The 23,252-nt window shown below is 42.5% G+C and overlaps 1 protein-coding gene across 2 annotated transcripts in view; it reads left to right on the forward strand.

Annotated features, from left to right (window-relative positions):
* The window catches only part of TYR (tyrosinase), a 63,345-nt gene that overhangs the window by 13,078 nt on the left and 27,015 nt on the right, over positions 1-23,252 (forward strand). For both annotated transcript variants that reach the window (XM_087722071.1, XM_087722070.1), the window contains exon 2: positions 8,329-8,545. In XM_087722071.1, the coding sequence (XP_087578197.1) occupies positions 8,329-8,545 (217 nt within the window). The remainder of the gene's footprint in view (positions 1-8,328; positions 8,546-23,252) is intronic.

The raw sequence follows: 23,252 nt of genomic DNA on the forward strand, positions 1-23,252 counted from the left end.
TAAGCAATCAGGAAACAATCACTATCAATATGCTGCCAATTACCTCCCACAGACCCATTAGATCTCACAGGGTTGGCCTCCTCCGGGTGCCATCTACCAGCCAATGCCACCTGGCTGTTACCCGGGGGAGGGCCTTCTCTGTGGCAGCTCCGGCCCTCTGGAATGAGCTCCCCGCAGGGATTCGGACCCTCACCTCTCTCCAGGCCTTCCGAAAAGCTGTCAAAACCTGGCTTTGCCGGCAGGCCTGGGGGTGATGAGTTCCCTCCCCTCTCGACATGTATGGTTGTGCGACTGTTGTTTACTTTTATTATTTGTATTTTGTTTTTTATGTTCCCCTTTTTCCCCCTTGAATTGTTCGCCGCCCTGAGTCCTCCCGGAGAAGGGCGGCATACAAATAATAAAATTCTATTGTATTCTATTGTATTCTATTCTATTCTATTCTATTCTAATATAAATTGTAAGGCTACAAGCAACAAAGTTACAGTCCTGCAGTCATAAGTGGGAAGAGATGGGTGATAGGAACAATGAGAAGACTAGTAATAATAGTAATGCAGCCTTAATGAATGGTTTGACAGTGGTGAGGGAATTAGTTGTTTAGCAGAGTGATGGCGTTCGGGGAAAAACTGTTCTTGTGTTTAGTTGTCTTGCACTGCTCTATAGTGTCGTTTTGAGGGTAGGAGTTGAAACAATTTATGTCCAGGATGTGAGGGGTCGATAGATATTTTCACAGCCCTCTTTTTGACTAGTGCAGTGTACAGGTCCTCAATGGAAGGCAGGTTGGCAGTAATTGTTTTTTCTGCCGTTCTGATTGTCCTCCGAGGTCTGGGTCTGTCTTGTTGGGTTGCAGAACCAAACCAGACAGTTATGGAGGTGCAGATGACAGACTCAATCATTCCTCTGTAGAACAGAATCAGCAGCTCTTTGGCGCAGTTTGAGCTTCCTGAGTTGGTGCATAAAGAACATTCTTTGTTGCCCTTTTTTGATGATGATTTTGATGTTAGGTATCCATTTTGGGTCTGGAGATATGATAGACATTTGAAGGTACTTTAATAGTCTGAAATAATCTGAAAAATATATATATATATTGCGTAATGAGAATGCAGAGCAAGGCAGACAAGCATGGTTAGGAAATGACACCTGGCATCAAATTGCATCAATAGAAGCATGTGTCTATGGAGATTCTCAGTCCCTTAGGTCCCAAAGGTGCTTTTTCAAAAGGCAACTGGACTTTCTGGTTTTTCTTTGAAGACGTTTCACTTCTCATTCAGCTCTGACTGAAGAAGCGTTCCACACTGAAGAAGCTTCTCGGATGAGAAGCGAAATGTCTTCAGGGAAAAACCAGAAAGTCCAGTTGCCTTTTGAAAAAGCACTTTTGGGACAATAGAACAAGGGGTGTCAAACTAATGGGTGGAAACTAATCAAGGAGAGAAGCAACCTAGAACTGAGGAGAAATTTCCTGACAGTTAGAACAATTAATCAGTGGAACAGAATTTGCCTCCAGAAGTTGTGAATGCCACAACGGTTCCACCACAAATGCGCGAACGACAAAAGCGCGCCTGACTAAACCGCGGTGACAAAACCGCGCCGACAAAACCGCGCGACGAATGAGCGACGAATTAGCCCTAAAGCGCGCCGACAGAAGCGCGCCGACAGAAGCGCGCTGTAACGTAACCCTAAACCTAACCCTAAACCTAACCCTAACCCTAACCCTAACCCTAACCCTAAACCTAACCCTAAACCTAACCCTAAACCTAACCCTAAACCTAACCCTAACCCTAACCCTAACCCTAACCCTAAACTTAACCCTAAACCTAACCCTAAACCTAACCCTAAACCTAACCCTAAACCTTACCTTAACTTAAATTGTGCTTCTGTTGGCGCGCTGTTGCCAGCGCGCTGTTGTCGGCGTGCTTTTGACATCGTGGTTTTAGCGCCGCGGTTTTGTCGGCGCGCTTTTGACGTTCGCGCTTTTGTCGGGTCACGTGCCCCAACACTGGAAGTCTTTAAAAAGATGTTGGATAGCCATTTGTCTGAAATGGTATAAGGTTTCCTGCCTAGGCAGGGGGTTGGACTAGAAGACCTCCAAAGTCCCTTCCAACTCTGCTATTGTATTGTATTGCGTTGCGTTGCGTTGCGTTGCGTTGCGTTGCGTTGCATTGCATTGCATTGAACTCGATTTCATTGAGGGATGCATCAGGGTTGTGTTTGACCTCGGAGGGAGGGGGCATAGGGGGTGTGGCCAGCTTGATGTCACTCATGTCAGGGGTGCTTGTGGTAGCCCTAATGCTCTGCCAGCAAAAATGGATTCCTGTGCCCCACTTTCGTCTGCGACAGTGGGTGGGTGACTGCATCACTTCTATTAACAGAATAATGGAATAGCATAGTTGAAAGAGACCTTGGAGGTCTTCTAGTCCAACCCTCTGCTCAAGCTGGAAACTCTGTACCATTTCAGGCAAATGGTTGTCCAATCTTTTCTTTACAACCTTCAGTGATGGAGCACCCATAACTTCTGAGTCTCTCGGGAATAGGGCGGCATACAAATTGAATAAACTACAAACTACAACTACTACTTCTGGAGGCAAGCCGTTCCACTGATTGATTGTTCTCACTGTAGGGAAATTTCTCCTGAGTTCTAAGTTGCTTCTCTGTTTGATTGGTTTCCACCAGAGGTGGTGGAACAGTTTGGGCATGCTCCCGTGCTTCCTCTTGCACACGTGTGATGCTTCTGTGCATGTGCAGCAGCATCGGGGTTGGTGGGAGGAGCCTCCCGCTGCTGCTACTACCGGTTCGCTCGATCCGGGATGAACCGGGAGCAACCCGCCTCTGGTTTCCACCCATTGCTTCTTGTCCTGCTTCCGTGAGCTTTGGAGAATAGCTTGACTCCCTCTTCTTTGTGGCAACCCCTGAGATATTGGAACACTGCTATCATGTCTCCCCCTAGTCCTTCTTTTCACTAGACTAGACACATTCTCTGCATTTGCCTTTCTGTAGGGCTCCGAAGTTCAGAAATTTAGCCAATCATTATCGAGAGAATGGAATGTATCAGCTTATTACAAAACAAAGCTTTCCTTATCTCAGAGTGAAAGCAGATTGCTTCTTATTTATAGCTAAACAAATGTCTCTTTATTAAAGCTAAAACAGCTATGGTTTTTCAATGCATAAGATATACATGGTATATGCCTTCCTTTGATGAGTATGCTACATGATGTCTCTATTTGTTTCAAATGGCCAATCTTTTCTTTCTCTGAAAATGGATACTGCCTATTCAATTTTTAAACGTATCAGGAAAGTATTCAAACAGTAGCATTGCTATTTATGATGAGCAGAAATAAAAAGCCAAAAGGATGTTCCGTTGTCAATGCATCTAGAGGGAAAAAGAACTTTTTAAAAAACTTTTGTGTTTGTGTTTGTGTGTGTGTGTGTGTATATACCCATACATACACACATACACTTTTTATTGAACAAATGTTAAACAATATGACTTAGAAACGAAGCGAAGAACATAAGAGAGAAAAATATATCAGTAAGAAAGAAAATAGAAAAAAGAGAGAAAGGATTATAAAGAAATGGATTCTGATCTCTGTCAGAGTTTGCAGCAGCAATCACATCCAGAAAGCACTCACAGGTAACTGATTCAGCAAGATTCCTTAGTTTCTCTTTATATATAACACATGAAGTAAATATACAATACCAAAAGCAGGTTTTCCAACGTGGTAGTAAATACGTTCAAAACACAGGCAGAGGAGAAAACAGTTTCAGTTTTAGTTTAGCGCAGCAGACTAGTTTAGAGCTCAGCAGACTCAGAGCTACAGAGCTAAGCCACGCCCAGGCTCCAAACTGTTTCAGCTCCCATTGGCTGGCCTTGTTACTAAGCCCTATTCCAGTTCATGAATATATCTACACTGACAATCTTTTGTGTTTCTTTTTATCCTCTCTACAGTTAAATCACTAATTCCTTTTTTCCCATGAGCTAAATTTTATAATCGCCAGACCCATAATTCACAAGCAAGTTCTTCTCTTTATTTTCCAGCAAAAAGTCCAATAAAGGGTTTCCAGTCACTGATAGATGTAGTTGTCTCTGAAGATTCTCAGGCATCCAGATCATGGTTGTGCTTTTTCAAGAGGCCCCTGGACTTTTTTGTTTTTTCCTTGAAGATGTTTTGCTTTTTCATCCAAGAAGCTTCTTCAGTTCCTTCTTCAGAACTGAAGGAACTTCTTGGATGAGAAGCGAAATGTCTTCAAGGGAAAAAGAAGAAAGTCCAGTTGCCTTTTGAAAAAAAGCTCCTTCGAGACAAACCACAACCTGGATGACTGAGACATATCAGTTTATTGATTAAAAATCTTATAAGACAAATGCAATCAATGCTGTCGCTTTTAATTCGGTAGGGGAAACACAGCAGTGGCCAAGGAACTTTTTTTTTAAAAAAAAAATCTCCTTCCAAAAATGGGTAGTAATGCTAAACAAGAACCTTTGTTTAGTTTAGTTTAGTTTAGTTTAGTTTAGTTTTGGTTTATTTGTATGCCGCCCTTCTCCAGGAGGGACTCAGGGCGGCGAACAACTCAAAGGGGAAAGGGAACATAAACAACAGTACACATAATTAAAATACACGAAAATCACACAGCCATACCAGTCGAGAGGGGAGGGGAACTCATCAACCCCAGGCCTGCCGGCACAGCCAGGTTTTGACGGTTTTCCGGAAGGCCTGGAGAGAGGTGAGGGTCCGGATCTCCGCGGAGAGTTCATTCCAAAGGGCCAGAGCCGCCACAGAGAAGGCCCTCCCCCGGGTAGTAGCCAGATGGCATTGGCTGGTGGACGGAACCCGGAGGAGGCCGACCCTGTGAGATCTGACGGGTCTTTGGGAGGTAATTGGCAGCAGGCGGTCTCTCAAGTACCCAGGTCCAATACCATGAAGGGCTTTATAAGTTACGACTAGCACTGTTGAACGAGGAAGAAAAGAATGCAAAAATCTATGTGCTGCTTAGTAGGAAACAACCAAGAAACCTGTGTTAGCAGGCAAGGCACACTCAATGCAAATAGGAAGAATAATAAGAGACGCTATCTTCCTAGTTTCACAGATTCACTGGATTGTGACTGTAGCCCCACAATACAGAGATGACAGCTGCTTGGGGGGTGTGGGGTAACCGTCTCTGAGAAATCCAGTCAAAATATCAAAGTGGAGAGACATCACCCTGACAGCAAAGATCTGGACAGTCAAGGTTATGATTTTCCCAATTGTAACAGAGGTCTCTGAAAGCCGGATCATCAGGAAGGCTGAATGAACTGGAACTGAAGCCTTTGACTGCGAGGCTGGAGAAAGAATGGCTGAGAATATTTTGAGATGCGAGAAGAATCGGAAAGAGTCAGAAATAGACAAGTGAACAACTGAGCAACAGAAGGCACCTTCCTGTTGAATCCCAAAGGTGCTTTTCATTCCAGGAGGCAACTCGACTTTCTGGTTTTTTTTTTTCTTTTGAAGAGGTTTTGCTTCTCATCCAAGAAGCTTCTTCAGCTCTTACAGGATAGTGGGGAATGGAAGGATTCCTTGTGGGAGTAGGAATGGATTTCCAGAAGAAAAAAAAATTACAGACTACATGAACCAGGGCATTACCGAAGTGACCCTGAGGACACAGATAAACCTCTAAATGGCTTCAATGACCCTCTAAAAAGGATGCAAATGACCAGCTGTCTGCACAGAGTATAAATCCTTCCATTCCCCACCATCTTGAGAGACCGCCTACTGCCAATCACCTCCACGCGACCTATTAGATCTCATCGATTAGGCCTCCTCCGAGTTCCATCTGCCGGTCAATGCCGACTGGCAATCACATGGAGGAGAGCCTTCTCGGTGGCAGCTCCGACCCTTTGGAACGAACTCCCCATGGAGATTCGTACCCTCACCACCCTCCAGACCTTCCGCACAGCCCTTAGAATCTGGCTATCCCGTCAGGCCTGGGGCTAAGACTGTAACCCGCCCGAATGGTATGAATGTTGTGTTTTAATTATGTATCGTCTTATATGTTAAAAGTTTGTTTCCCCCCCCCACTTTTGGTTGTAAGCCGCCCTGAGTCCCCCCAGGGAAAAGGGCGGCATATAAATAAACTTCTACAATCTACAATCTACAATCCAGTCAGAACTGAAGAAGCTTCTTGGATGAGAAGTGAAATGCCTTCAAACAAAAAAACAAGGAAGTCCAGTTGCCTCTTGAAAAAGCACCTTTGGGACAACCATGACCTGGAGGACTGAGAAACTCCATAAACATAGACTGCATGCAACTATTATTTATGGAGTGTCCTAAATGATGAGGTTCCATTGTGCGTCCTTGATTTCTGCATCAAACACACTTTTTTCATTATGTGCATCTTCCCAAATTGCTACGAAAGGCATATCTTCCTGGGATCAAGTCTCATTAAACACAATGAGTAAAATTTATTTGAGTCAATGTACTGAATAATTTTTGTTACTCTAGAGTACCCTGCATGTGTTTCATTTCCTATTAGATTTCTGGTTCCATAATATTCGTTGTTAAGTTCCATACAATCATGTTAGGTGAGGGATAATGGAAATTGAAATTAACACCCATGGAAGATGCACGTAGAATGAATTAATAGGATGTTGTATACCAATAGAAGCAGTGGTGGGTTCCTACCAGTTGGGACTGGTTCGGCTGAATCGGTAGTGGTTTGGTGGCCTAGGTTGCTAGAACCGGCAGCGCCCCAGGCCTGCCATGCCCCCGAACAGGTTCTCTGGCAGCCCCATCTTGTTCTTCGCTTCTGCGCATGCACAGAACAATTTTAATTGCACTGCGCACACACAAACTCGCCCCTGACTAGAAGAAAATATATGTAGCTCAGAGTTGAAGTGTGGGGTCAGAAATCACCAAGGACTGCACAAAATATTTTCTAATGTCCACCGTTCATAGTATTATTGAACTAAGGCATTTGGAGAATGATTATTTTTATTGATGTACTAATTGATAACCTGGCATTGCCTGGGTATTTATTTATAGGTGGGAAATGTCCCGACCAAATGTAATTTCTAATGTTGGATTTTCCCCCTTGCCAGAGGGAGCCCCCTTGTGGAGTACTGTGAAGCTGTTACCATGGCAACTCCAGTGCACTGTAAAGTAGAAGCCATTTTACAGCAGTACAATAGAAGCCATTTTAGGGCACAACAGGCTGTATCTTAACAGAATACACACCCCAAGGGGTGTTATCCATATATATGTTTTTTATTTGTGCTGACATTTCCCCCCTATAAATAAATACCCAGGCAATGCCAGGTTATCAATTAGTACATCAAAAACACAAATATAACAAAGGCAACAGTAAAAATATTGGGTTTCTGTTGTGATGGACTCTTGTGACAAGCCGATTGACAGATGATGGAAGCAATTGGCTTCCTCCCATAATTGGGGCTTACTAGGGGTTGTGACTCTAAATATATAGTGTGTGTGTGTGTGTTTATTTGTGATGATAAATAAATAAAGGGAGACTAGTATAGATCTATTTCAAGCTATTTAGCTCTCATCAGCTAGCCATACCCTTACTGGGATTTGAACCTGGGCTATGTTACATACTAGGCAGACATCTTAGCCATTAGGCCACAGGCTCTTATCCGTTATCAGCGAAGCCAGGGAAGAAGGTATATATTTAGAGTCACAACCCCTGGTAAGCCCCAATTATGGGAGGACGCTAACTGCTTCCATCATCTGTCAATCGGCTTGTCACAAGAGTCCATCACGACAGAAACCCAATATTTTTACTGTTGCCTTTGTTATATTTGTGGTTTTTTTTAATATAAATATATATATTGTCTACTGCATATCATTTCAAGTATTTTAAATAAGATGTGTATATATTCAGTAGAAAGCAACGAGACAGCATCCATTCCTATCAAGCTACAATATTCTACTAGAATATTAAAAAGGTACAATTTAACTGAACAGACTGCAACAGCTTCAGTGTCATGCAAATGATATTTGATGGAAAGATATCTCTTTGTTTACATACAAATGAAAAAACACGGATTGGGACATGCATCTATTATAGCAGAGGTTTCCAAAGTTGGCAACTTTTAAGACTTCCAGACTTCAACCAGCATGGCTGGCCGAGGTACTTTGGGATTTGAAATCCAGAACTCTGAAAGTTACCAAGTTGGAAGACCTGGTAAGATAGCCACACATAGTGATTTTATAAAAGAAGTTTGAAATGCTTATTTATCTGCACGGATCTCCTGATTTGAACTGGAACTTCATGGTTTTGCAAACAGTCCAACTGGTCCCAAAGGTCTGATCGCAACCCTGTCTCACCTTCTCTATCCTCTTCTAGGTCATTTGCACCCAATCGGAAGAGTACAATAGCCGCCAATCACTTTGTAATGGAACGAATGAAGGGCCGGTCCTTCGGAATCCTGGCAACCACGATAAAAGGAGAACGCCTCGGCTTCCAACTTCAGCAGAAGTTGAATTCTGCTTAAGTCTGACGCAATATGAAACTGGGACGATGGATAAAATGGCTAACTTCAGTTTCCGGAATACTTTGGAGGGTAAGGTTTGCCCCTCTTTTCATGATTTCTAATGCAATTGTGTGTATCAGTGTTACAGGTAGTCCTCGACTTATGACCACAATTAACCACAAAATTTCAATAGATTAGACCAGACAAGACCAGACAAGACTGGAAGAATGGAATGGATGGAGTGGAGTGGAGTGGAGTAGGGTAGGGTAGGGTAGGGTAGAGTAGGGTAGGATAGGATAGGATAGGGTAGGGTAGGATAGGGTAGGGTAGAGTAGAATAGAGTAGAGTAGAGTAGAGTAGAGTAGAGTAGAGTAGAGTAGAATAGAATAGAATAGAATTTTTTATTGGCCAAGTGTGATTGGACACACAAAGAATTCATATGCGCAAGCTCATAATGTACATACAACAAAGTGAAGGCCTTCAGATATTTGTGTAGGGAAAGAAATGGCAGAACCTGGGGGCAGAGTTAAAGAAGGAATCAGCCTAGAATCTCTATGTAGCCACAAGTGGACTAAGTCTAAACACTCCTTTGAATTCTGTTGACCTTTACCTAACTCCTAGCAGGTGGGAATTAACTGGGAATATTCTTGTGCATAGGCACGAGCAGCAATAAATCAATTTATTTAGATCTTCACAGGCATGGACCTGTTCCTTCACCCTTGATAAGTTGAAGCCCAATGTCCTATTTTCCTTCAGCTGTCTTCTCTGTAGTTTTAACATATCCAGCTCCTTTAACTGTTCCTCAAAGGTCTCCCCTACCCCCCACAAATCTTTTACCATCTTATCACTGTCTTTTTCGAACTAATGTAGCCAGATTGGACACAGTCCTCCAAATGCACTAAACCCATGTATTACACTTGCTTATTTTGTGCAGCTGTGTATTCACTGCACAATAGAAACATTTAAAATGTTTTCGCTTTGCTCGCCAAAGAGGACCACATTGTGTACCTTTGCAAATATTATATCTCCGCAAAATAAATAACTTTAAATATCAGCTTCCAGTACAAATCCATGCCCTTAAAGTTATTTGGAACAAACGGTTATCTCTTCTTCGCTTCTATTTATGTCCGTGAAATTAACATTAAAAAAATATTCTCAGTAAATAAATGTAATTTTTGTGGAAATGCTAATAATGGTTATACAATTGTGGTCTATATGTTTGCCAGCAATCTCTCACAAGATTTTGCACAGTCACGTTTAGGCAAATAAAAACAAAATAAAACCCAGCTTGCCACAACAAAAACGATAGTGAGCCTGATGCAGAAGTTCAAGGATTCAAGAATTGAGATATCCCAATTTTAATCCATTTTCAGGCAAATCTTCTTCTTTGGCCTACTCAGATTCTTGTGGGGTTCATGATCTGGGGGATAAAAATTAGGAAGAATAACTACCAAACACCTGAAGGAAAGAGGCAAATACATAATTAAATAAACCTGCAATTCTGTTAACCACAAGTGGGCATGATTGATCCTTTGAAGAGACACAGAGGAATATGATGGTGTAATGAAATATTTTTATTTGCCCTTTATCCTATTTTATGAACCTTTGTTTAGATTTCTTTTATGCACTGAAGGATATGTCTATGTCTATGTCTATGTCTATGTCTATATCTACATCTACATCTATATTATAAAGTATATCTATCTATCTATCTATCTATCTATCTATCTATCTATCTATCTATCTATCTATCTATCTATCTATCTATCTATCATCTATCTTTATATATCTATCTATCTATCTGTCTGTCTGTCTGTCTATCTATCATATCTATCTATCTATCTATCTATCTATCTATCTATCTATCTATCTATCTATCTATCTATCTACCTACCTACCTACCTACCTACCTACCTACCTACCTACCTACCTACCTACCTACCTACCTACCTACCTACCTATAGCTATGTCTATGTCTATGTCTATGTCTATGTCTATGTCTATATCTATATCTACATCTACATCTACATCTATATACAGTATATCTATCTATCTATCTATCTATCTATCTGTCTGTCTGTCTGTCTGTCTGTCTGTCTATCTATCTATCTATCTATCTATCTATCTATCATCTATCTATCTCTGTCTGTCTGTCTGTCTGTCTGTCTGTCTATCTATCTATCTATCTATCTATCTATCTATCTATCTATCTATCTATCTATCTATCTATCTATCTATCTACCTACCTACCTACCTACCTACCTACCTACCTACCTACCTACCTACCTACCTATAGCTATGTCTATGTCTATGTCTATGTCTATGTCTATGTCTATGTCTATGTCTATGTCTATGTCTATGTCTATGTCTATGTCTATATCTATATCTATATCTATATCTACATCTACATCTACATCTATATACAGTATATCTATCTATCTATCTATCTATCTATCTATCTATCTATCTATCTATCTATCTATCTATCTATCTATCTATCTACTTACCTACCTACCTACTTACCTACCTACCTACCTACCTACCTACCCACCTACCTACCTCTATCTCTATCTCTATCTCTATCTCTACCTCTACATACAGTATATCTATCTATCTATCTATCTATCTATCTATCTATCTATCTATCTATCTATCTATCTATCTATCTATCTACCTACCTACCTACCTACCTACCTACCTACCTACCTACCTACCTATAGCTATGTCTATGTCTATGTCTATGTCTATGTCTATGTCTATGTCTATGTCTATGTCTATGTCTATATCTATATCTATATCTACATCTACATCTACATCTACATCTATATACAGTATATCTATCTATCTATCTATCTATCTATCTATCTATCTATCTATCTATCTATCTATCTATCTATCTACTTACCTACCTACCTACTTACCTACCTACCTACCTACCTACCTACCCACCTACCTACCTCTATCTCTATCTCTATCTCTACCTCTACATACAGTATATCTATCTATCTATCTATCTATCTATCTATCTATCTATCTATCTATCTATCTATCTATCTATCTATCTATCTATCTACCTACCTACCTACCTACCTACCTACCTACCTACCTACCTACCTACTTACCTATATCTATATTATCTCTCTATCTCTCTATCTCTCTATCTCTCTATCTCTCTATCTCTCTATCTCTCTATCTCTCTATCTCTATCTCTATCTCTACCTACCTACCTACCTACCTACCTACCTACCTACCTACCTACCTACCTACCTACCTACCTACCTACCTATCTATCTATCTATCTATCTATCTATCTATCTATCTATCTATCTATAGCTTCCCTGAAGCCTCCTGAAGCCTTTGGAGGGAGAAAAGTGGCCGTTCCCGAACTTCTGGTTTGCGTGTTGGGCCATGTTTTGCCCTCCCTAGTTCCTAGAAAGCCTCTGGAGCCTGGGGAGGACGGAAAACAGACCTACCAAGCCCACAAGAAGTTGGAAAATGGGCCATTTCCAGCCTTCGGAGGGCCTCCGGGAGGGCAGGGGAGGCCATTTTAACCACCCCAGGCTCCAAGAAAGCCATGCCCACATGCACAGGGCAGAGGAGGGGGTCAGACATGCATGCACAGGGGGCACGGCATAGTGGGGGGCATGAAATTCTGGGGGTGGGTACGCGAGCTTGAGCATGAGCGATAGTGCGTACGGGTGTACTTTTGACACCCGGCGTGAAAAGGTCCTCCATCACTGAACTAGGATATAAACTGATGGGAGAATTCTAGCTAAAACCACAGAAAGAAAAACTACCATATTTTTTGGAGTATAAGACGCACCTTTTTCCCTCAAAAAAGAGACTGAAAATCTGGGTGCATCTTATACACGGAATACAGCATTTTTTTGCCTCCTGAAACCCCGCCCCTTCACCAAAATGGCCATGCATAGCCTTTAGGAGGCTTCCAGAATGCTCCTGGGGACTGGGGAGGGAAGAAATGAATGAAAAACAGCTCATTGTTTGCCCCCCAGCCTCCAGCAGCACTCTAAGCTTCCTAAAGGCTATGCATGCTCTTTTTTTGACAAAAAACGGGCCCGTTTTTGCAAAAAAAACCTGGCTGTTTTTGGGAGGTTTGCAGAGTGCAAAAACTTTTTTTAAAATCTTCCTCTTCAAAACTTTGCTGCATCTTATACTCCAGTGCGTCTTATATTCTGAAAAATATGGTAATATTTGGAAAAAATGATGTAAGGTTCATGTGGGTGTTTCAAAACTACTTTAAGAGGGGAGGTACAGAGGAAGACAAAGGAGAGAATTTTTTTTAAATAATCCCATTATGTTCGCCTCGTTACAATCTTGAGCCTCTCCGGAATAACACAAAACCCACTTTGCTTTATAAATAGGCCAAGAGGAACGATGGTTTACTAAAACTATCCCATAGGTTGTTGAAAGAAAAATGTTAGAGAAAACAACAGACTCTTAACATAGGAAAAAAACACCAGGTGTCTCTTGACACTGAGCTGTCTAACTGTGTCATGGTCCACACATATCTAATGTTGGGGGGAAATATCTTGATTTTTTTCATGTATGTATGTATGTATGTATGTATGTATGTATGTATGTATGTATTGTATTTGTGCTGATAAATAAATAAAGGGAGACTAGTATAGATCTATTTCAAGCTATTTAGCTCTCATCAGCTAGCCATACCCTTACTGGGATTAGAACCTGTGCTGTATTACATCTTAGGCAGATGTGTTAACCACTAAGCCACAAGGTTCTCCTCCTTTATCAGCTGAGCCAGGGAAATAGGTATGTATTTAGTGTCACAACCCCTGGTATGCCCAAATATGGGAGAAGGCCTATTGCTTCCTTTCTCTGTCTATCGGCTCGTCACAGGAGACCATCCAAATATTGGCTTTCTGTCTGGATCAGTGTTTCTCAACCTTGGCGACTTTAAGTCCTGTGGACTTCAACTCCCAGAATCCCCCAGCCAGCTGTGCTGGCTGGGGAATTCTGGGAATTGAAGTCCACAAGACTTAAAGTCGCCAAGGTTGAGAAACACTGGTCTGGATGGTCTCTTGTGACGAGCCGATAGACAGAGAAAGGAAGCAATAGGCCTTCTCCCATATTTGGGCATACCAGGGGTTGTGACACTAAATACATTATATATATATATATAATTTGAAAATATATGATTTCAGTCCCGCAACCCTGCTTTTTTAATACCAGTGGATTTATAGGAGATTTCTGCAAATTTGATATCTTGCCAATGCATGGACTTCAGTTCTCAAAATTCCCCAGCTGGCATGGCCCCCAGAAAGAATTCTTGGGTGGGAAATCCATAACAGAAAACAAGAGTTGGAAAGGACTTGGAGGTCTCCTAATCCAAGCCCCTGCAGGAAATTTGATACAAGTTCAGACAAGTGGTTGTCCAATCTCTTCTTTAAAAATCTTCTAGTATTCACAACTTCTGGAGGCAAATTGTTCCACTGATTTATTGTTCTAATGATCAGGAAATTTCTATTTAGTTCTAGGTTGCTTCTCTCCTTGATTAGTTTACACCCATTGCTCCTTGTCCTGCCTTCAGATGCTTTGTAGAATAGCTTGACTCCCTCTTCTTTGAGGCAGCCCCTGAGATATTGGAAGACTGCTATCATGTCACCCCCTAATCCTTCTTTTCATTAAACTAGACACCAATTCTGGGGCCATTAAAGAAAGAGAATCTTGTCTGCAATTTGTATTAAAGGACAAAATTTTAGACAATGGCCAACCACTTCAGAAATGGCTAGGACAGTGGTTCCCAAACTTGGCAACTTTAAGACTTGTGGACTTCAACTCCCAGAATTCTCCAGCTGGCTGGAGAATTCTGGGAGTTGAAGTCCACAAGTCTTAAAGTTGCCAAGTTTGGGAACCACTGGGCTAGGAGGTAGTATCTTTGGATATATGCAGTAGGGATGTGTGAGTTCGCTTTTAAATGATTCAAAATCTGTTTGATTCAGATGGTCAAAGGTGTTAATTTGGATCAGTGATTTTTTTTCTCTCCGTGTGCATGCTTTAAACTCAGATTTGACGGTGGCGCAGTGGTGAGAGTGCAGTACTGCAGGCTACTTCTGCTGCCTGCCGGCTGCCTGCAATTTGGCAGTTCAAATCTCACCAGGCTCAAGGTTGACCCAGCCTTCCATCCTTCTGAGGTGGATAAAATCAGGGCCCAAATTCTTGGGAGCTATGGGCTGACTCTGTAAACAGCTTAGAGTGGGCTGTAAAGCAATGTAAAGGGGTATATAAGTCTAAGTGCTATTGCTATTGCTATTTGACTCATGGTGTCAAACAATCCTTTCATTTTCCTTGCCAAGATTTCAGAAGTGGTTTGCCATTGCCACTTTCCTTGCGCTAAGAAGAAGTGATCGGCCCAGGATCACCCAGCTGGCTTTGTGCATAATTGACTCTCGGCTCAGTGATTAAACTAGGAAAACTGAGTCCATTTGATATAAGACTTTGAATCAGAATATCTAATTGGGTCAATTCAATTCAGAATATCCCTGTGCAATTGACTCTAAATCCCTGATTCACTTCAAAAGGTCAACTCGGTGAAACAATAATTAATTATAAGATGGACTTTCAGTTTTTGGTTGCCATGATGTAGAAAAGATGTGGAGACTCTAGAAAGAGTGCAGAGAAGAGCAACAAAGAGGATCAGGGTACTGGAGGCTAAGACATATGAAGAACGGTTGCAGGAACTGGGTATGTCTCGTTTAATGAAAAGAAGGACTAAGGGAGACATGATAGCAGTCTTCCGATATCTCACGGCTTCCACAAAGAAGAGGGAGTCAAGCTATTCTCCAAAGCAGCTGAGGGTAGGACAAGAAGCAATGGGTGGAAATTAATCAAGGAGAGAAGCAACCTAGAACTAAGGAGAAATTTCCTGGCAGTTAGGACAATTAATCAATGGAACAACTTGCCTCCAGAAGTTGTGAATGCTCCAACACTGGAGGTTTTTAAGAAGATGTTGAATAACCATTTGTCTGAAGTAGTGTAGGGTTCCTTGCTTAAACAGGGGGTTGGACTAGAAGACCTCCAAGGTCCATTCCAACTCTGTTATTCTATTCTATTCTGTTCTATTCACTGATGTAATAAGGTTGGGGGGAGGAAGAGAACTGCATTTTTAAGATGGATCAACAGAAGCATAATTCTGAATAACGAGAAGAGGATTGATCCCCTTCCATTTTATTCTCCTTTGACGAGCTTGCACACGAAATCTTGTGTTCAATTCTGTATGTCAAACTTTAAGAAGGATTCAGACAAATTGGAATCAGTACAGAAAAATCAATAGAAATGACCAGGGGGTTAGACACTAAGCTCTTTAAAAAGAGACTGAAAGATTTGATATGTGACCACATGTACGTTGACATATCAAAGAAAGCTAAGACTTATTATCACTGCAGAGGACAGGATAAGGACTTGTGTGATCCAGTAGAGACTGAAGAGCTATTTTTTTAAAAAAAAAGCTTTAATTTGGCAGCAGGACAGTCAAACTCAATGGCCTCCATGCAATATTTAAGTACTAAGGATCACACTTTAAGGAGGAATGAGACAAATTGGAGAAGACTTGGGGAAAGGCAACACTTCACTCTTAATTCCTACATGGAACAACAGGTTGGATTTAACAATCTCAATTTTCATCATCACTTAACAACCCCATAATCCCTTGCGGGGTGGAACCTGGGCAACTGAATGGAGCTAGCAGAGCATTTTAATGGCCGGATGCTCTTCCTGTCACCAATCCCGAGGTTTGTTCAGCAGACATATTCTCATCGTGCCCAGAGAGAGAAATATCTGCCTCTACCTAGGATTGAACTCACAGCGTCCTGATTGTGAGGCGACAGCTCCACCTCTAGGCCATCACACGGCTCTCTTTCAACAATCTCAATGATCTCAATGATCCTGTGATTGTATTCCTATCCCCCCCCCCCACAGGTTTTAGGTAGACATTTTCCCAAGTGGCCCTTTCCCACTCATAAATTTTATGTCCTCAAATTTATGATCAAATAACTTCAAATTCAATCTCCAGACTGAAGGTCTATGGAGATTTTCAATTGTGGCTGTCCCAAAGGTCCTTTTCCCAAAAAGGCAACTGAAAGGCACCAAAGAAATCCAATTACCTTTGGAAAAAAAGCACCTTCCAGACTGTATTTTAATACAGTTGTATTTTACACAACTGTATTAGTTAGGTGGCCAAGAAGCAGATGTGAATGCCCTCCCTTTCACTGGGCAATTCAATCTTAGCCCTAAGTCTTCGTCAGGTATGTAAGCTCTCTGCTTTTCTAAAGGTAAAGGTTCCCCTTGCACATATGTGCTAGTCATTCCCAACTCTAGAGGGCAGTAGTCATCTCCGTTTCAAAGCTAAAGAGCCAGCGCTGTCCGAAGACGTCTCCATGGTCATGTGGCCGGCATAACTAAATGCCAAAGGCGCATGGAACGCTGCTATCTTCCCACCAAATGGGGTTCCTATTTTTCTACTTGCATTTTTACATGCTTTCAAACTGTTAGGTTGGCAGAATCTGGGACAAGTATTGGGAGCTCACTCTGTTACATGGCGCTAGGGATTTGAACCGCCAAACTGCCAACCTTTCTGATCGACAAGCTTAGCACCTTAGCCACTGAGCCACCGCATCCTGCATCTGCTTTTCTACACTTCCATCAAATTCCAAAGGAGACATCAAGAGCACATTCACGTTCTCAATTGCAATGCTACTTTCCTCTCCAACGGGCATCTCAAGAGGACTAGATCCATCTAAATTGGAAATGAATTTCCAGAGGCTATTTATATTCAACTATAGATGAGGAAGCCCTTCGAACTTCAGACAATCATCAGACATTTCTGTATGGGTGCTTGAGAATCTTCATTGACATTTTGCAACATATTTGGGGGGAAGAATCCCCTGAGGTTGGTGGAGTTGGTACATTCCAATGACTCTGCCTGACCACTCTGTGCTGACTTAGGAAGCTGCCTGGGCAAGCAATGAGATATCTCTCAACCTCTTTTAATCACCCCATAATCCCTTGGAGTCTGGGCAAGTGAATGGAGCTGAGTGTTTTCTGCCCTTCCTGTCGCCAGTGCGGAGTTTTGTTCAGCAGATATATTCTCATTGTGCCCAGAGAGAGAAATACCTGCCTCTACCTAGGATCGAACTCGCAGCCTCCTGATTGTGAGGCGAGAGCTCCACCTCCAGGCCACCGCACCACTCCGTATATAAATGCCACCCTAAGAGCTCAATCATAAACTGCCCTTTTTTTTGTTCTAATCAAATGACACCGTCCACATCTCAGAACCAAAATGCACAGGCATATGTTAATTTTTCAGTATCTTCATATCCTACTTGCTTACTTGATGAGACGTGTGGCAGAGTGGTTAGGAGACAGTATTGCAGACTAACTCTGCCCACTGCCAGGAGTTCGATCCTCACCAGTTCAACATTGACTCAGCCTTGAATCGAACTCAATTTGGTATTTGATATTTATTCGATTTGTAAGCCGCCCTATTCCCCGAAGGGACTCAGGGCAGCTGAACAAAAACCAAGGGAAGGGGAAAAACAAATACAGAAAGTAAGACAAACAGGACAGTGATACAACAATTTAAAAAAGCACAGCAAGCACAGCAAATTCGAGTAGGAGGGGGGGACTCAACCCCAGGCTTGCTGGGACAGCCAGGCCTTAACGGCTGTCCGGAAGGCCTGAAGGGTGGCGAGGGTCCGAATCACCACGGGGAGCTCGTTCCAAAGGGCCGGAGCAGCCACAGAGAAGGCCCTCCTCAAGAGAAGAGAAGGAACTGGAGACATTTGTAAAAGATCTACAAATAGAAATAGAACCACTGTGGCAAAAGGAAGCCATGATAGTACTAATAGTAATAGGCGCCTTGAGTGTCATCCCAAAACATCTGAAACATCACTAAAACACCATCAGCGCTGAAAAAATTCACCATCAGTCAAGTGCAAACATGGAACAGCTTCCATCCTGAGACGGTATCTTTGAGACCATCACACAACCACATTTTTCTATCCCAGGTTTGTTGCTGGTCTGTAATAATAATAAATTGTTGTTGTTGATTATCCCAGATCCTTGGGAAAGTCTCCATAAGTGGATAAAAATGCCAAATCCAGTGAACATCTGGCTGACTGCATGACAAACCAGAATAATGTTATCGTCTGTCCATTTTCATAGGGATGTGTTGTTGTTTTTTTCCTGATATGAGCCAGGTTTCAGGTTATGTGATTTTGGAAAACGAAAATCCATTGCTGTTGCACAAATCCAGTATGACAGTCACTATATCAGGGTATTAAAATCTCGCTCAATCAGCTTGCTTATTTGCAGCTGGCCAATTCCAGCTGTCTCTGGCCAGCTTACATTTTAAAACATAAAGAAAAGGCAAAGATCATATACGTCTAGAAGTAGCAGGCAAAACCCATCCAACAAAACCCTCAGAAGGACTCAAACACCTGGAAGCAGAGCCAACTTTTCAAAAACGTAGAGAACACAATCAAGATGGGAGCCATAGGGATCTTGAGGAGCAAACAGTGATAAATTCTTGGACCTTTCTGCCTCTTAAATCTACACAAAATCTTATAGAATCCGTCACTTAGGCAGAACAAGTTTTTTTTAAAAAAAGAATAGGATAGAATAACAGAGTTGGAAGGGACCTTGGAGGTCTTCTAGTCCAACCCCCTGCTTAGGCAGGAAACCCTACACCACTTCAGACAAATGGTTGTCCAACCTCTTCTTAAAAACCTCCAGTGTTGGACAGAGGTGGGCTTCAAAAATTTTAGCAATGGGTTCTCTGCCCGGTTGCTGGGTAGGCGTGGCCATGGTGGGTATGGCCTGGTTGGCCTCCTGCACCATGATGGGGGCGTTTTCACCCTCCACGGACTCCAGAGGTCCTCCTGAGGAAGGAAACCTCTGGGAGAATAAAATAGAATAGAATAGAATTTTATTATTTGTATGCCGCCCTTCTCCGGGAGGACTCAGGGCGGCGAACAATTCAAGGGGGAAAAGGGGAACATAAAAAAACAAAATACAAATAATAAAAGTAAACAGAGGCCCGTTTTTCATCATACCTGAGACTCCGTGCAGGCCCTGTACTTACCTGGCTTCCCAAATGGGCTGCGTGGGGACTCCTGGGAGGAGAGGATCAGGCTGGGCAGGGCCAGCTAGCGGCGGGATTTGAGGGTTCTCCAAACTGGGCAGATTCTTAGCTAGAGGTTCTCCCGAACCTGTGCGAACCTGCAGCAGCCCACCCCTGGTATTGGAGCACCTACAACCTCTGGAGGCAAGTCGTTCCACTGGTTAATTGTTCTCACTGTCAGGAAATTTCTCCTTAGTTCTAGGTTGCTTCTCTCCTTGATTAGTTTCCACCCAATTGCTTCTTGTCCCGCCCTCAGGGGCTTTGGAGAATAGCTTGACTGCCTCTTCTTTGTGGCAGCTGCTGAGATATTGGAAGACTGCTATCATGTCACACCGAGGGAGCTTTTTGCAGATCAAATGTGAGCCACCCCAGGGCGACTGGTATTCAACTGAAGGAAAGCAAATGGTTACTCTTATTTGTACACTTATTTCCAGCAACACGACCAGCGACGTGACATGTTTCAGAATTAAACATCAAAAAGCAAACACGGGGCAGCTCCGTCTCTCCCCCACCTAGTTTATGCATTCAGATAGACTCTCCTAAGGCCACTGGCTCTCCTGTGGCTCTCACACCTAGAGCGAATGAAAACAGAATCACTTATAAAATAAAGATCAAGCGCAGCCACCGTGTTAGATAATATTTTATGACTTGTGCCGCGGCGTAGGAGGAGGAAGGTGGGCTGGAGATGTTCGCTGCCTCGAGTTATTTGTCAAAACAATGCAGGCCGTCCTTAACTGACAACAGTTCGCTTAGTGACCATTTGAAGTTACGACGCCACTGAAAATAAGAGACTCGTGGTGATTTTTCACGCTTATGACCATTGCAGCATCTTCATGGTCACCTGGTCAAAATTCAGACGTTTGGCAAACTGACTCCTATTTATGACGGTTGCAGTGTCCCGGGGTCATGCCATCCCCTTTTGCAACCTTCTGACAAGCAGAGTCAATGGGGAAGCCAGATTCACTTAGCAACCTGTGTTCAGGGGTGAGTTGCTACAGGTTCGCCTGGGTTCGGGAGAAGACGTAGCTAAACATTATGGCCACTTCAGAAAACCTCCAAATCCCACCAGTGGCTGGCCATGCCCACCCCTCCCCTCCCCCCTCCCCTCCCAGGAGTCTCCAGCCCGTTTTAGATGTGAAGTAAGTGCTGGGCCTGCGCAGAGGCTTGGGAAGGGGGGGGGGAAACAGGCCTCCCGTAAGTTCTGGAAGGCCAGAAATGGGTCTGTTTCCAGCCTCCATAATTTTCACCCTCCCAGAGGCTCAAGGAAAGCCTCCAGAGTCTGGGCAAGGCAAAAATGCCCCCCTGTTGCCACCATAGTGCAGGAGGCTGACTAGGCCACCACGCCCATGCCCACCATGCCCACCATGGGCACCCCCATCCAGCAACAGGGCAGAGAACTCATTGCTGAAATTTTTGAAGCTCACCCCTGCCTGTATTGCTAACTTAAGAGCTGCAGGGATTTAACTATTACGGCAAGAAAGGTCGTAAAACAGAGGCGCTCTGCGCATGTGCAGAAGCACTGTGTGTGAAGCGAGTACACGCACGCACACTCTCCCGTTTCCAAACCGGTAGCGAAGGTAAGAGGATTTCATGCCTGTCATAAAATGGAGCAAAACTCACCCAACCAATGTCTTGCTTAGCCACAGAAACTTTGGGCTTAATTGCCCAGGAAGCTGAATGGAAGAGAACATCTTGTCTTAAAAGCAATTTTCACTATCTCTCTTTAGTCACCATGGCCATTGCCTTCACACCTGAATCCAAGAGGTTCTTAAATGATGCTATGACTCCGTGATCACTAAACTGGGCCCTATTTCTATGCATTACTGTGATGCATAGTTGTGGTGGCGCAATGGTTAGAATGCAGGATCGCAGGCTAACTCTGTCCACAGCCAGGATTTCGATTCTCACCAAGCACAAGGTTGACTCAGCCTTCCATCTTTCCGAGGTCGGTAAAAATGAGGACCCAAATTGTTGGGGGGCAATATGTTGACTCTATAAACTACTTAGAGAGGGCTATGAAGCCCTCTGAAACGGTACAGAAGTCTAAGTGCTATTGCCAAATAGTCAAACTATTTACTAAGACTGTATTACTATTCTTCTTCCCATCCTTCCTATTTCCTCTCTCCTTTTCTACTTACGACTATAACTTTGCTGCTTGTATCTTTCTGATTTATATTGTTTTATTTAGTTTCTTAGCATGATTATGTCGATTGCTTACTTCGTATCCTATGACTATCACTAAGTGTTGTGTCTTAGGATTTATGATGAATGTATTTATGATGACGATGATCATGATTTAGCACTTAGCTCTTTTATGTGCACTGAGAGCTTATGCATCAAAGACAAATTCCTTGTGTGTCCAATCACACTTGGCCAATAAATAATTCTATTCTATTCTATTCTATTCTATTCTATTCTATTCTATTCTATTCTATTCTATTCTATTCTATTCTATTCCATTCCATTCCATTCCATTCCATTCCATTCCATTCCATTCCATTCCATTCCATTCCATTCCATTCTAGTTCTTATTCCTGCTCCTATTTCTATTCCTATTTTACCCTACCCCTACCCTATCCCTACCTCTACCTCTACCTCTACCCCTACCTTACCCTATCCTATCCTATCCTATCCTACCCTACCTTACTCTATTCTATTCTATTCTATTCTATTCTATTCTATTCCATTCCATTCCATTCTAGTTCTTATTCCTGCTCCTATTTCTATTCCTATTTTACCCTACCCCCTACCCTATCCCTACCTCTACCCCTACCTTACCCTATCCTACCCTACCCTACTCTATTCTATTCTATTCTGTTCTGTTCTGTTCTGTTCTGTTCTATTCTATTCTATTCCATTCCATTCCATTCCATTCCATTCTAGTTCTTATTCCTGTTCCTATTCCTATTTTACCCTACCCCTACCCTATCCCTACCTCTACCTCTACCTCTACCCCTACCTTACCCTATCCTATCCTATCCTATCCTATCCTATCCTATCCTATCCTATCCTATCCTACCTTACTCTATTCTATTCTATTCTATTCCATTCCATTCCATTCCATTCTAGTTCTTATTCCTGCTCCTATTTCTATTCCTATTTTACCCTACCCCCTACCCTATCCCTACCTCTACCCCTACCTTACCCTATCCTACCCTACCCTACTCTATTCTATTCTGTTCTGTTCTATTCTATTCTATTCCATTCCATTCCATTTCATTCCATTCTAGTTCTTATTCCTGTTCCTATTCCTATTTTACCCTACCCCTACCCTATCCCTACCTCTACCTCTACCTCTACCCCTACCTTACCCTATCCTATCCTATCCTATCCTATCCTACCTTACTCTATTCTATTCTATTCTATTCCATTCCATTCCATTCCATTCTAGTTCTTATTCCTGCTCCTATTTCTATTCCTATTTTACCCTACCCCCTACCCTATCCCTACCTCTACCCCTACCTTACCCTATCCTACCCTACCCTACTCTATTCTATTCTGTTCTGTTCTATTCTATTCTATTCCATTCCATTCCATTTCATTCCATTCTAGTTCTTATTCCTGTTCCTATTCCTATTTTACCCTACCCCTACCCTATCCCTACCTCTACCTCTACCTCTACCCCTACCTTACCCTATC

This window comes from Thamnophis sirtalis, unplaced genomic scaffold (assembly GCF_051295495.1).
Source record: "Thamnophis sirtalis isolate CommonGarterSnake01/CBP01778 unplaced genomic scaffold, rThaSir2_p1.2 scaffold_8, whole genome shotgun sequence".
Classification (NCBI taxonomy): Eukaryota; Metazoa; Chordata; class Lepidosauria; order Squamata; family Natricidae; genus Thamnophis; species Thamnophis sirtalis.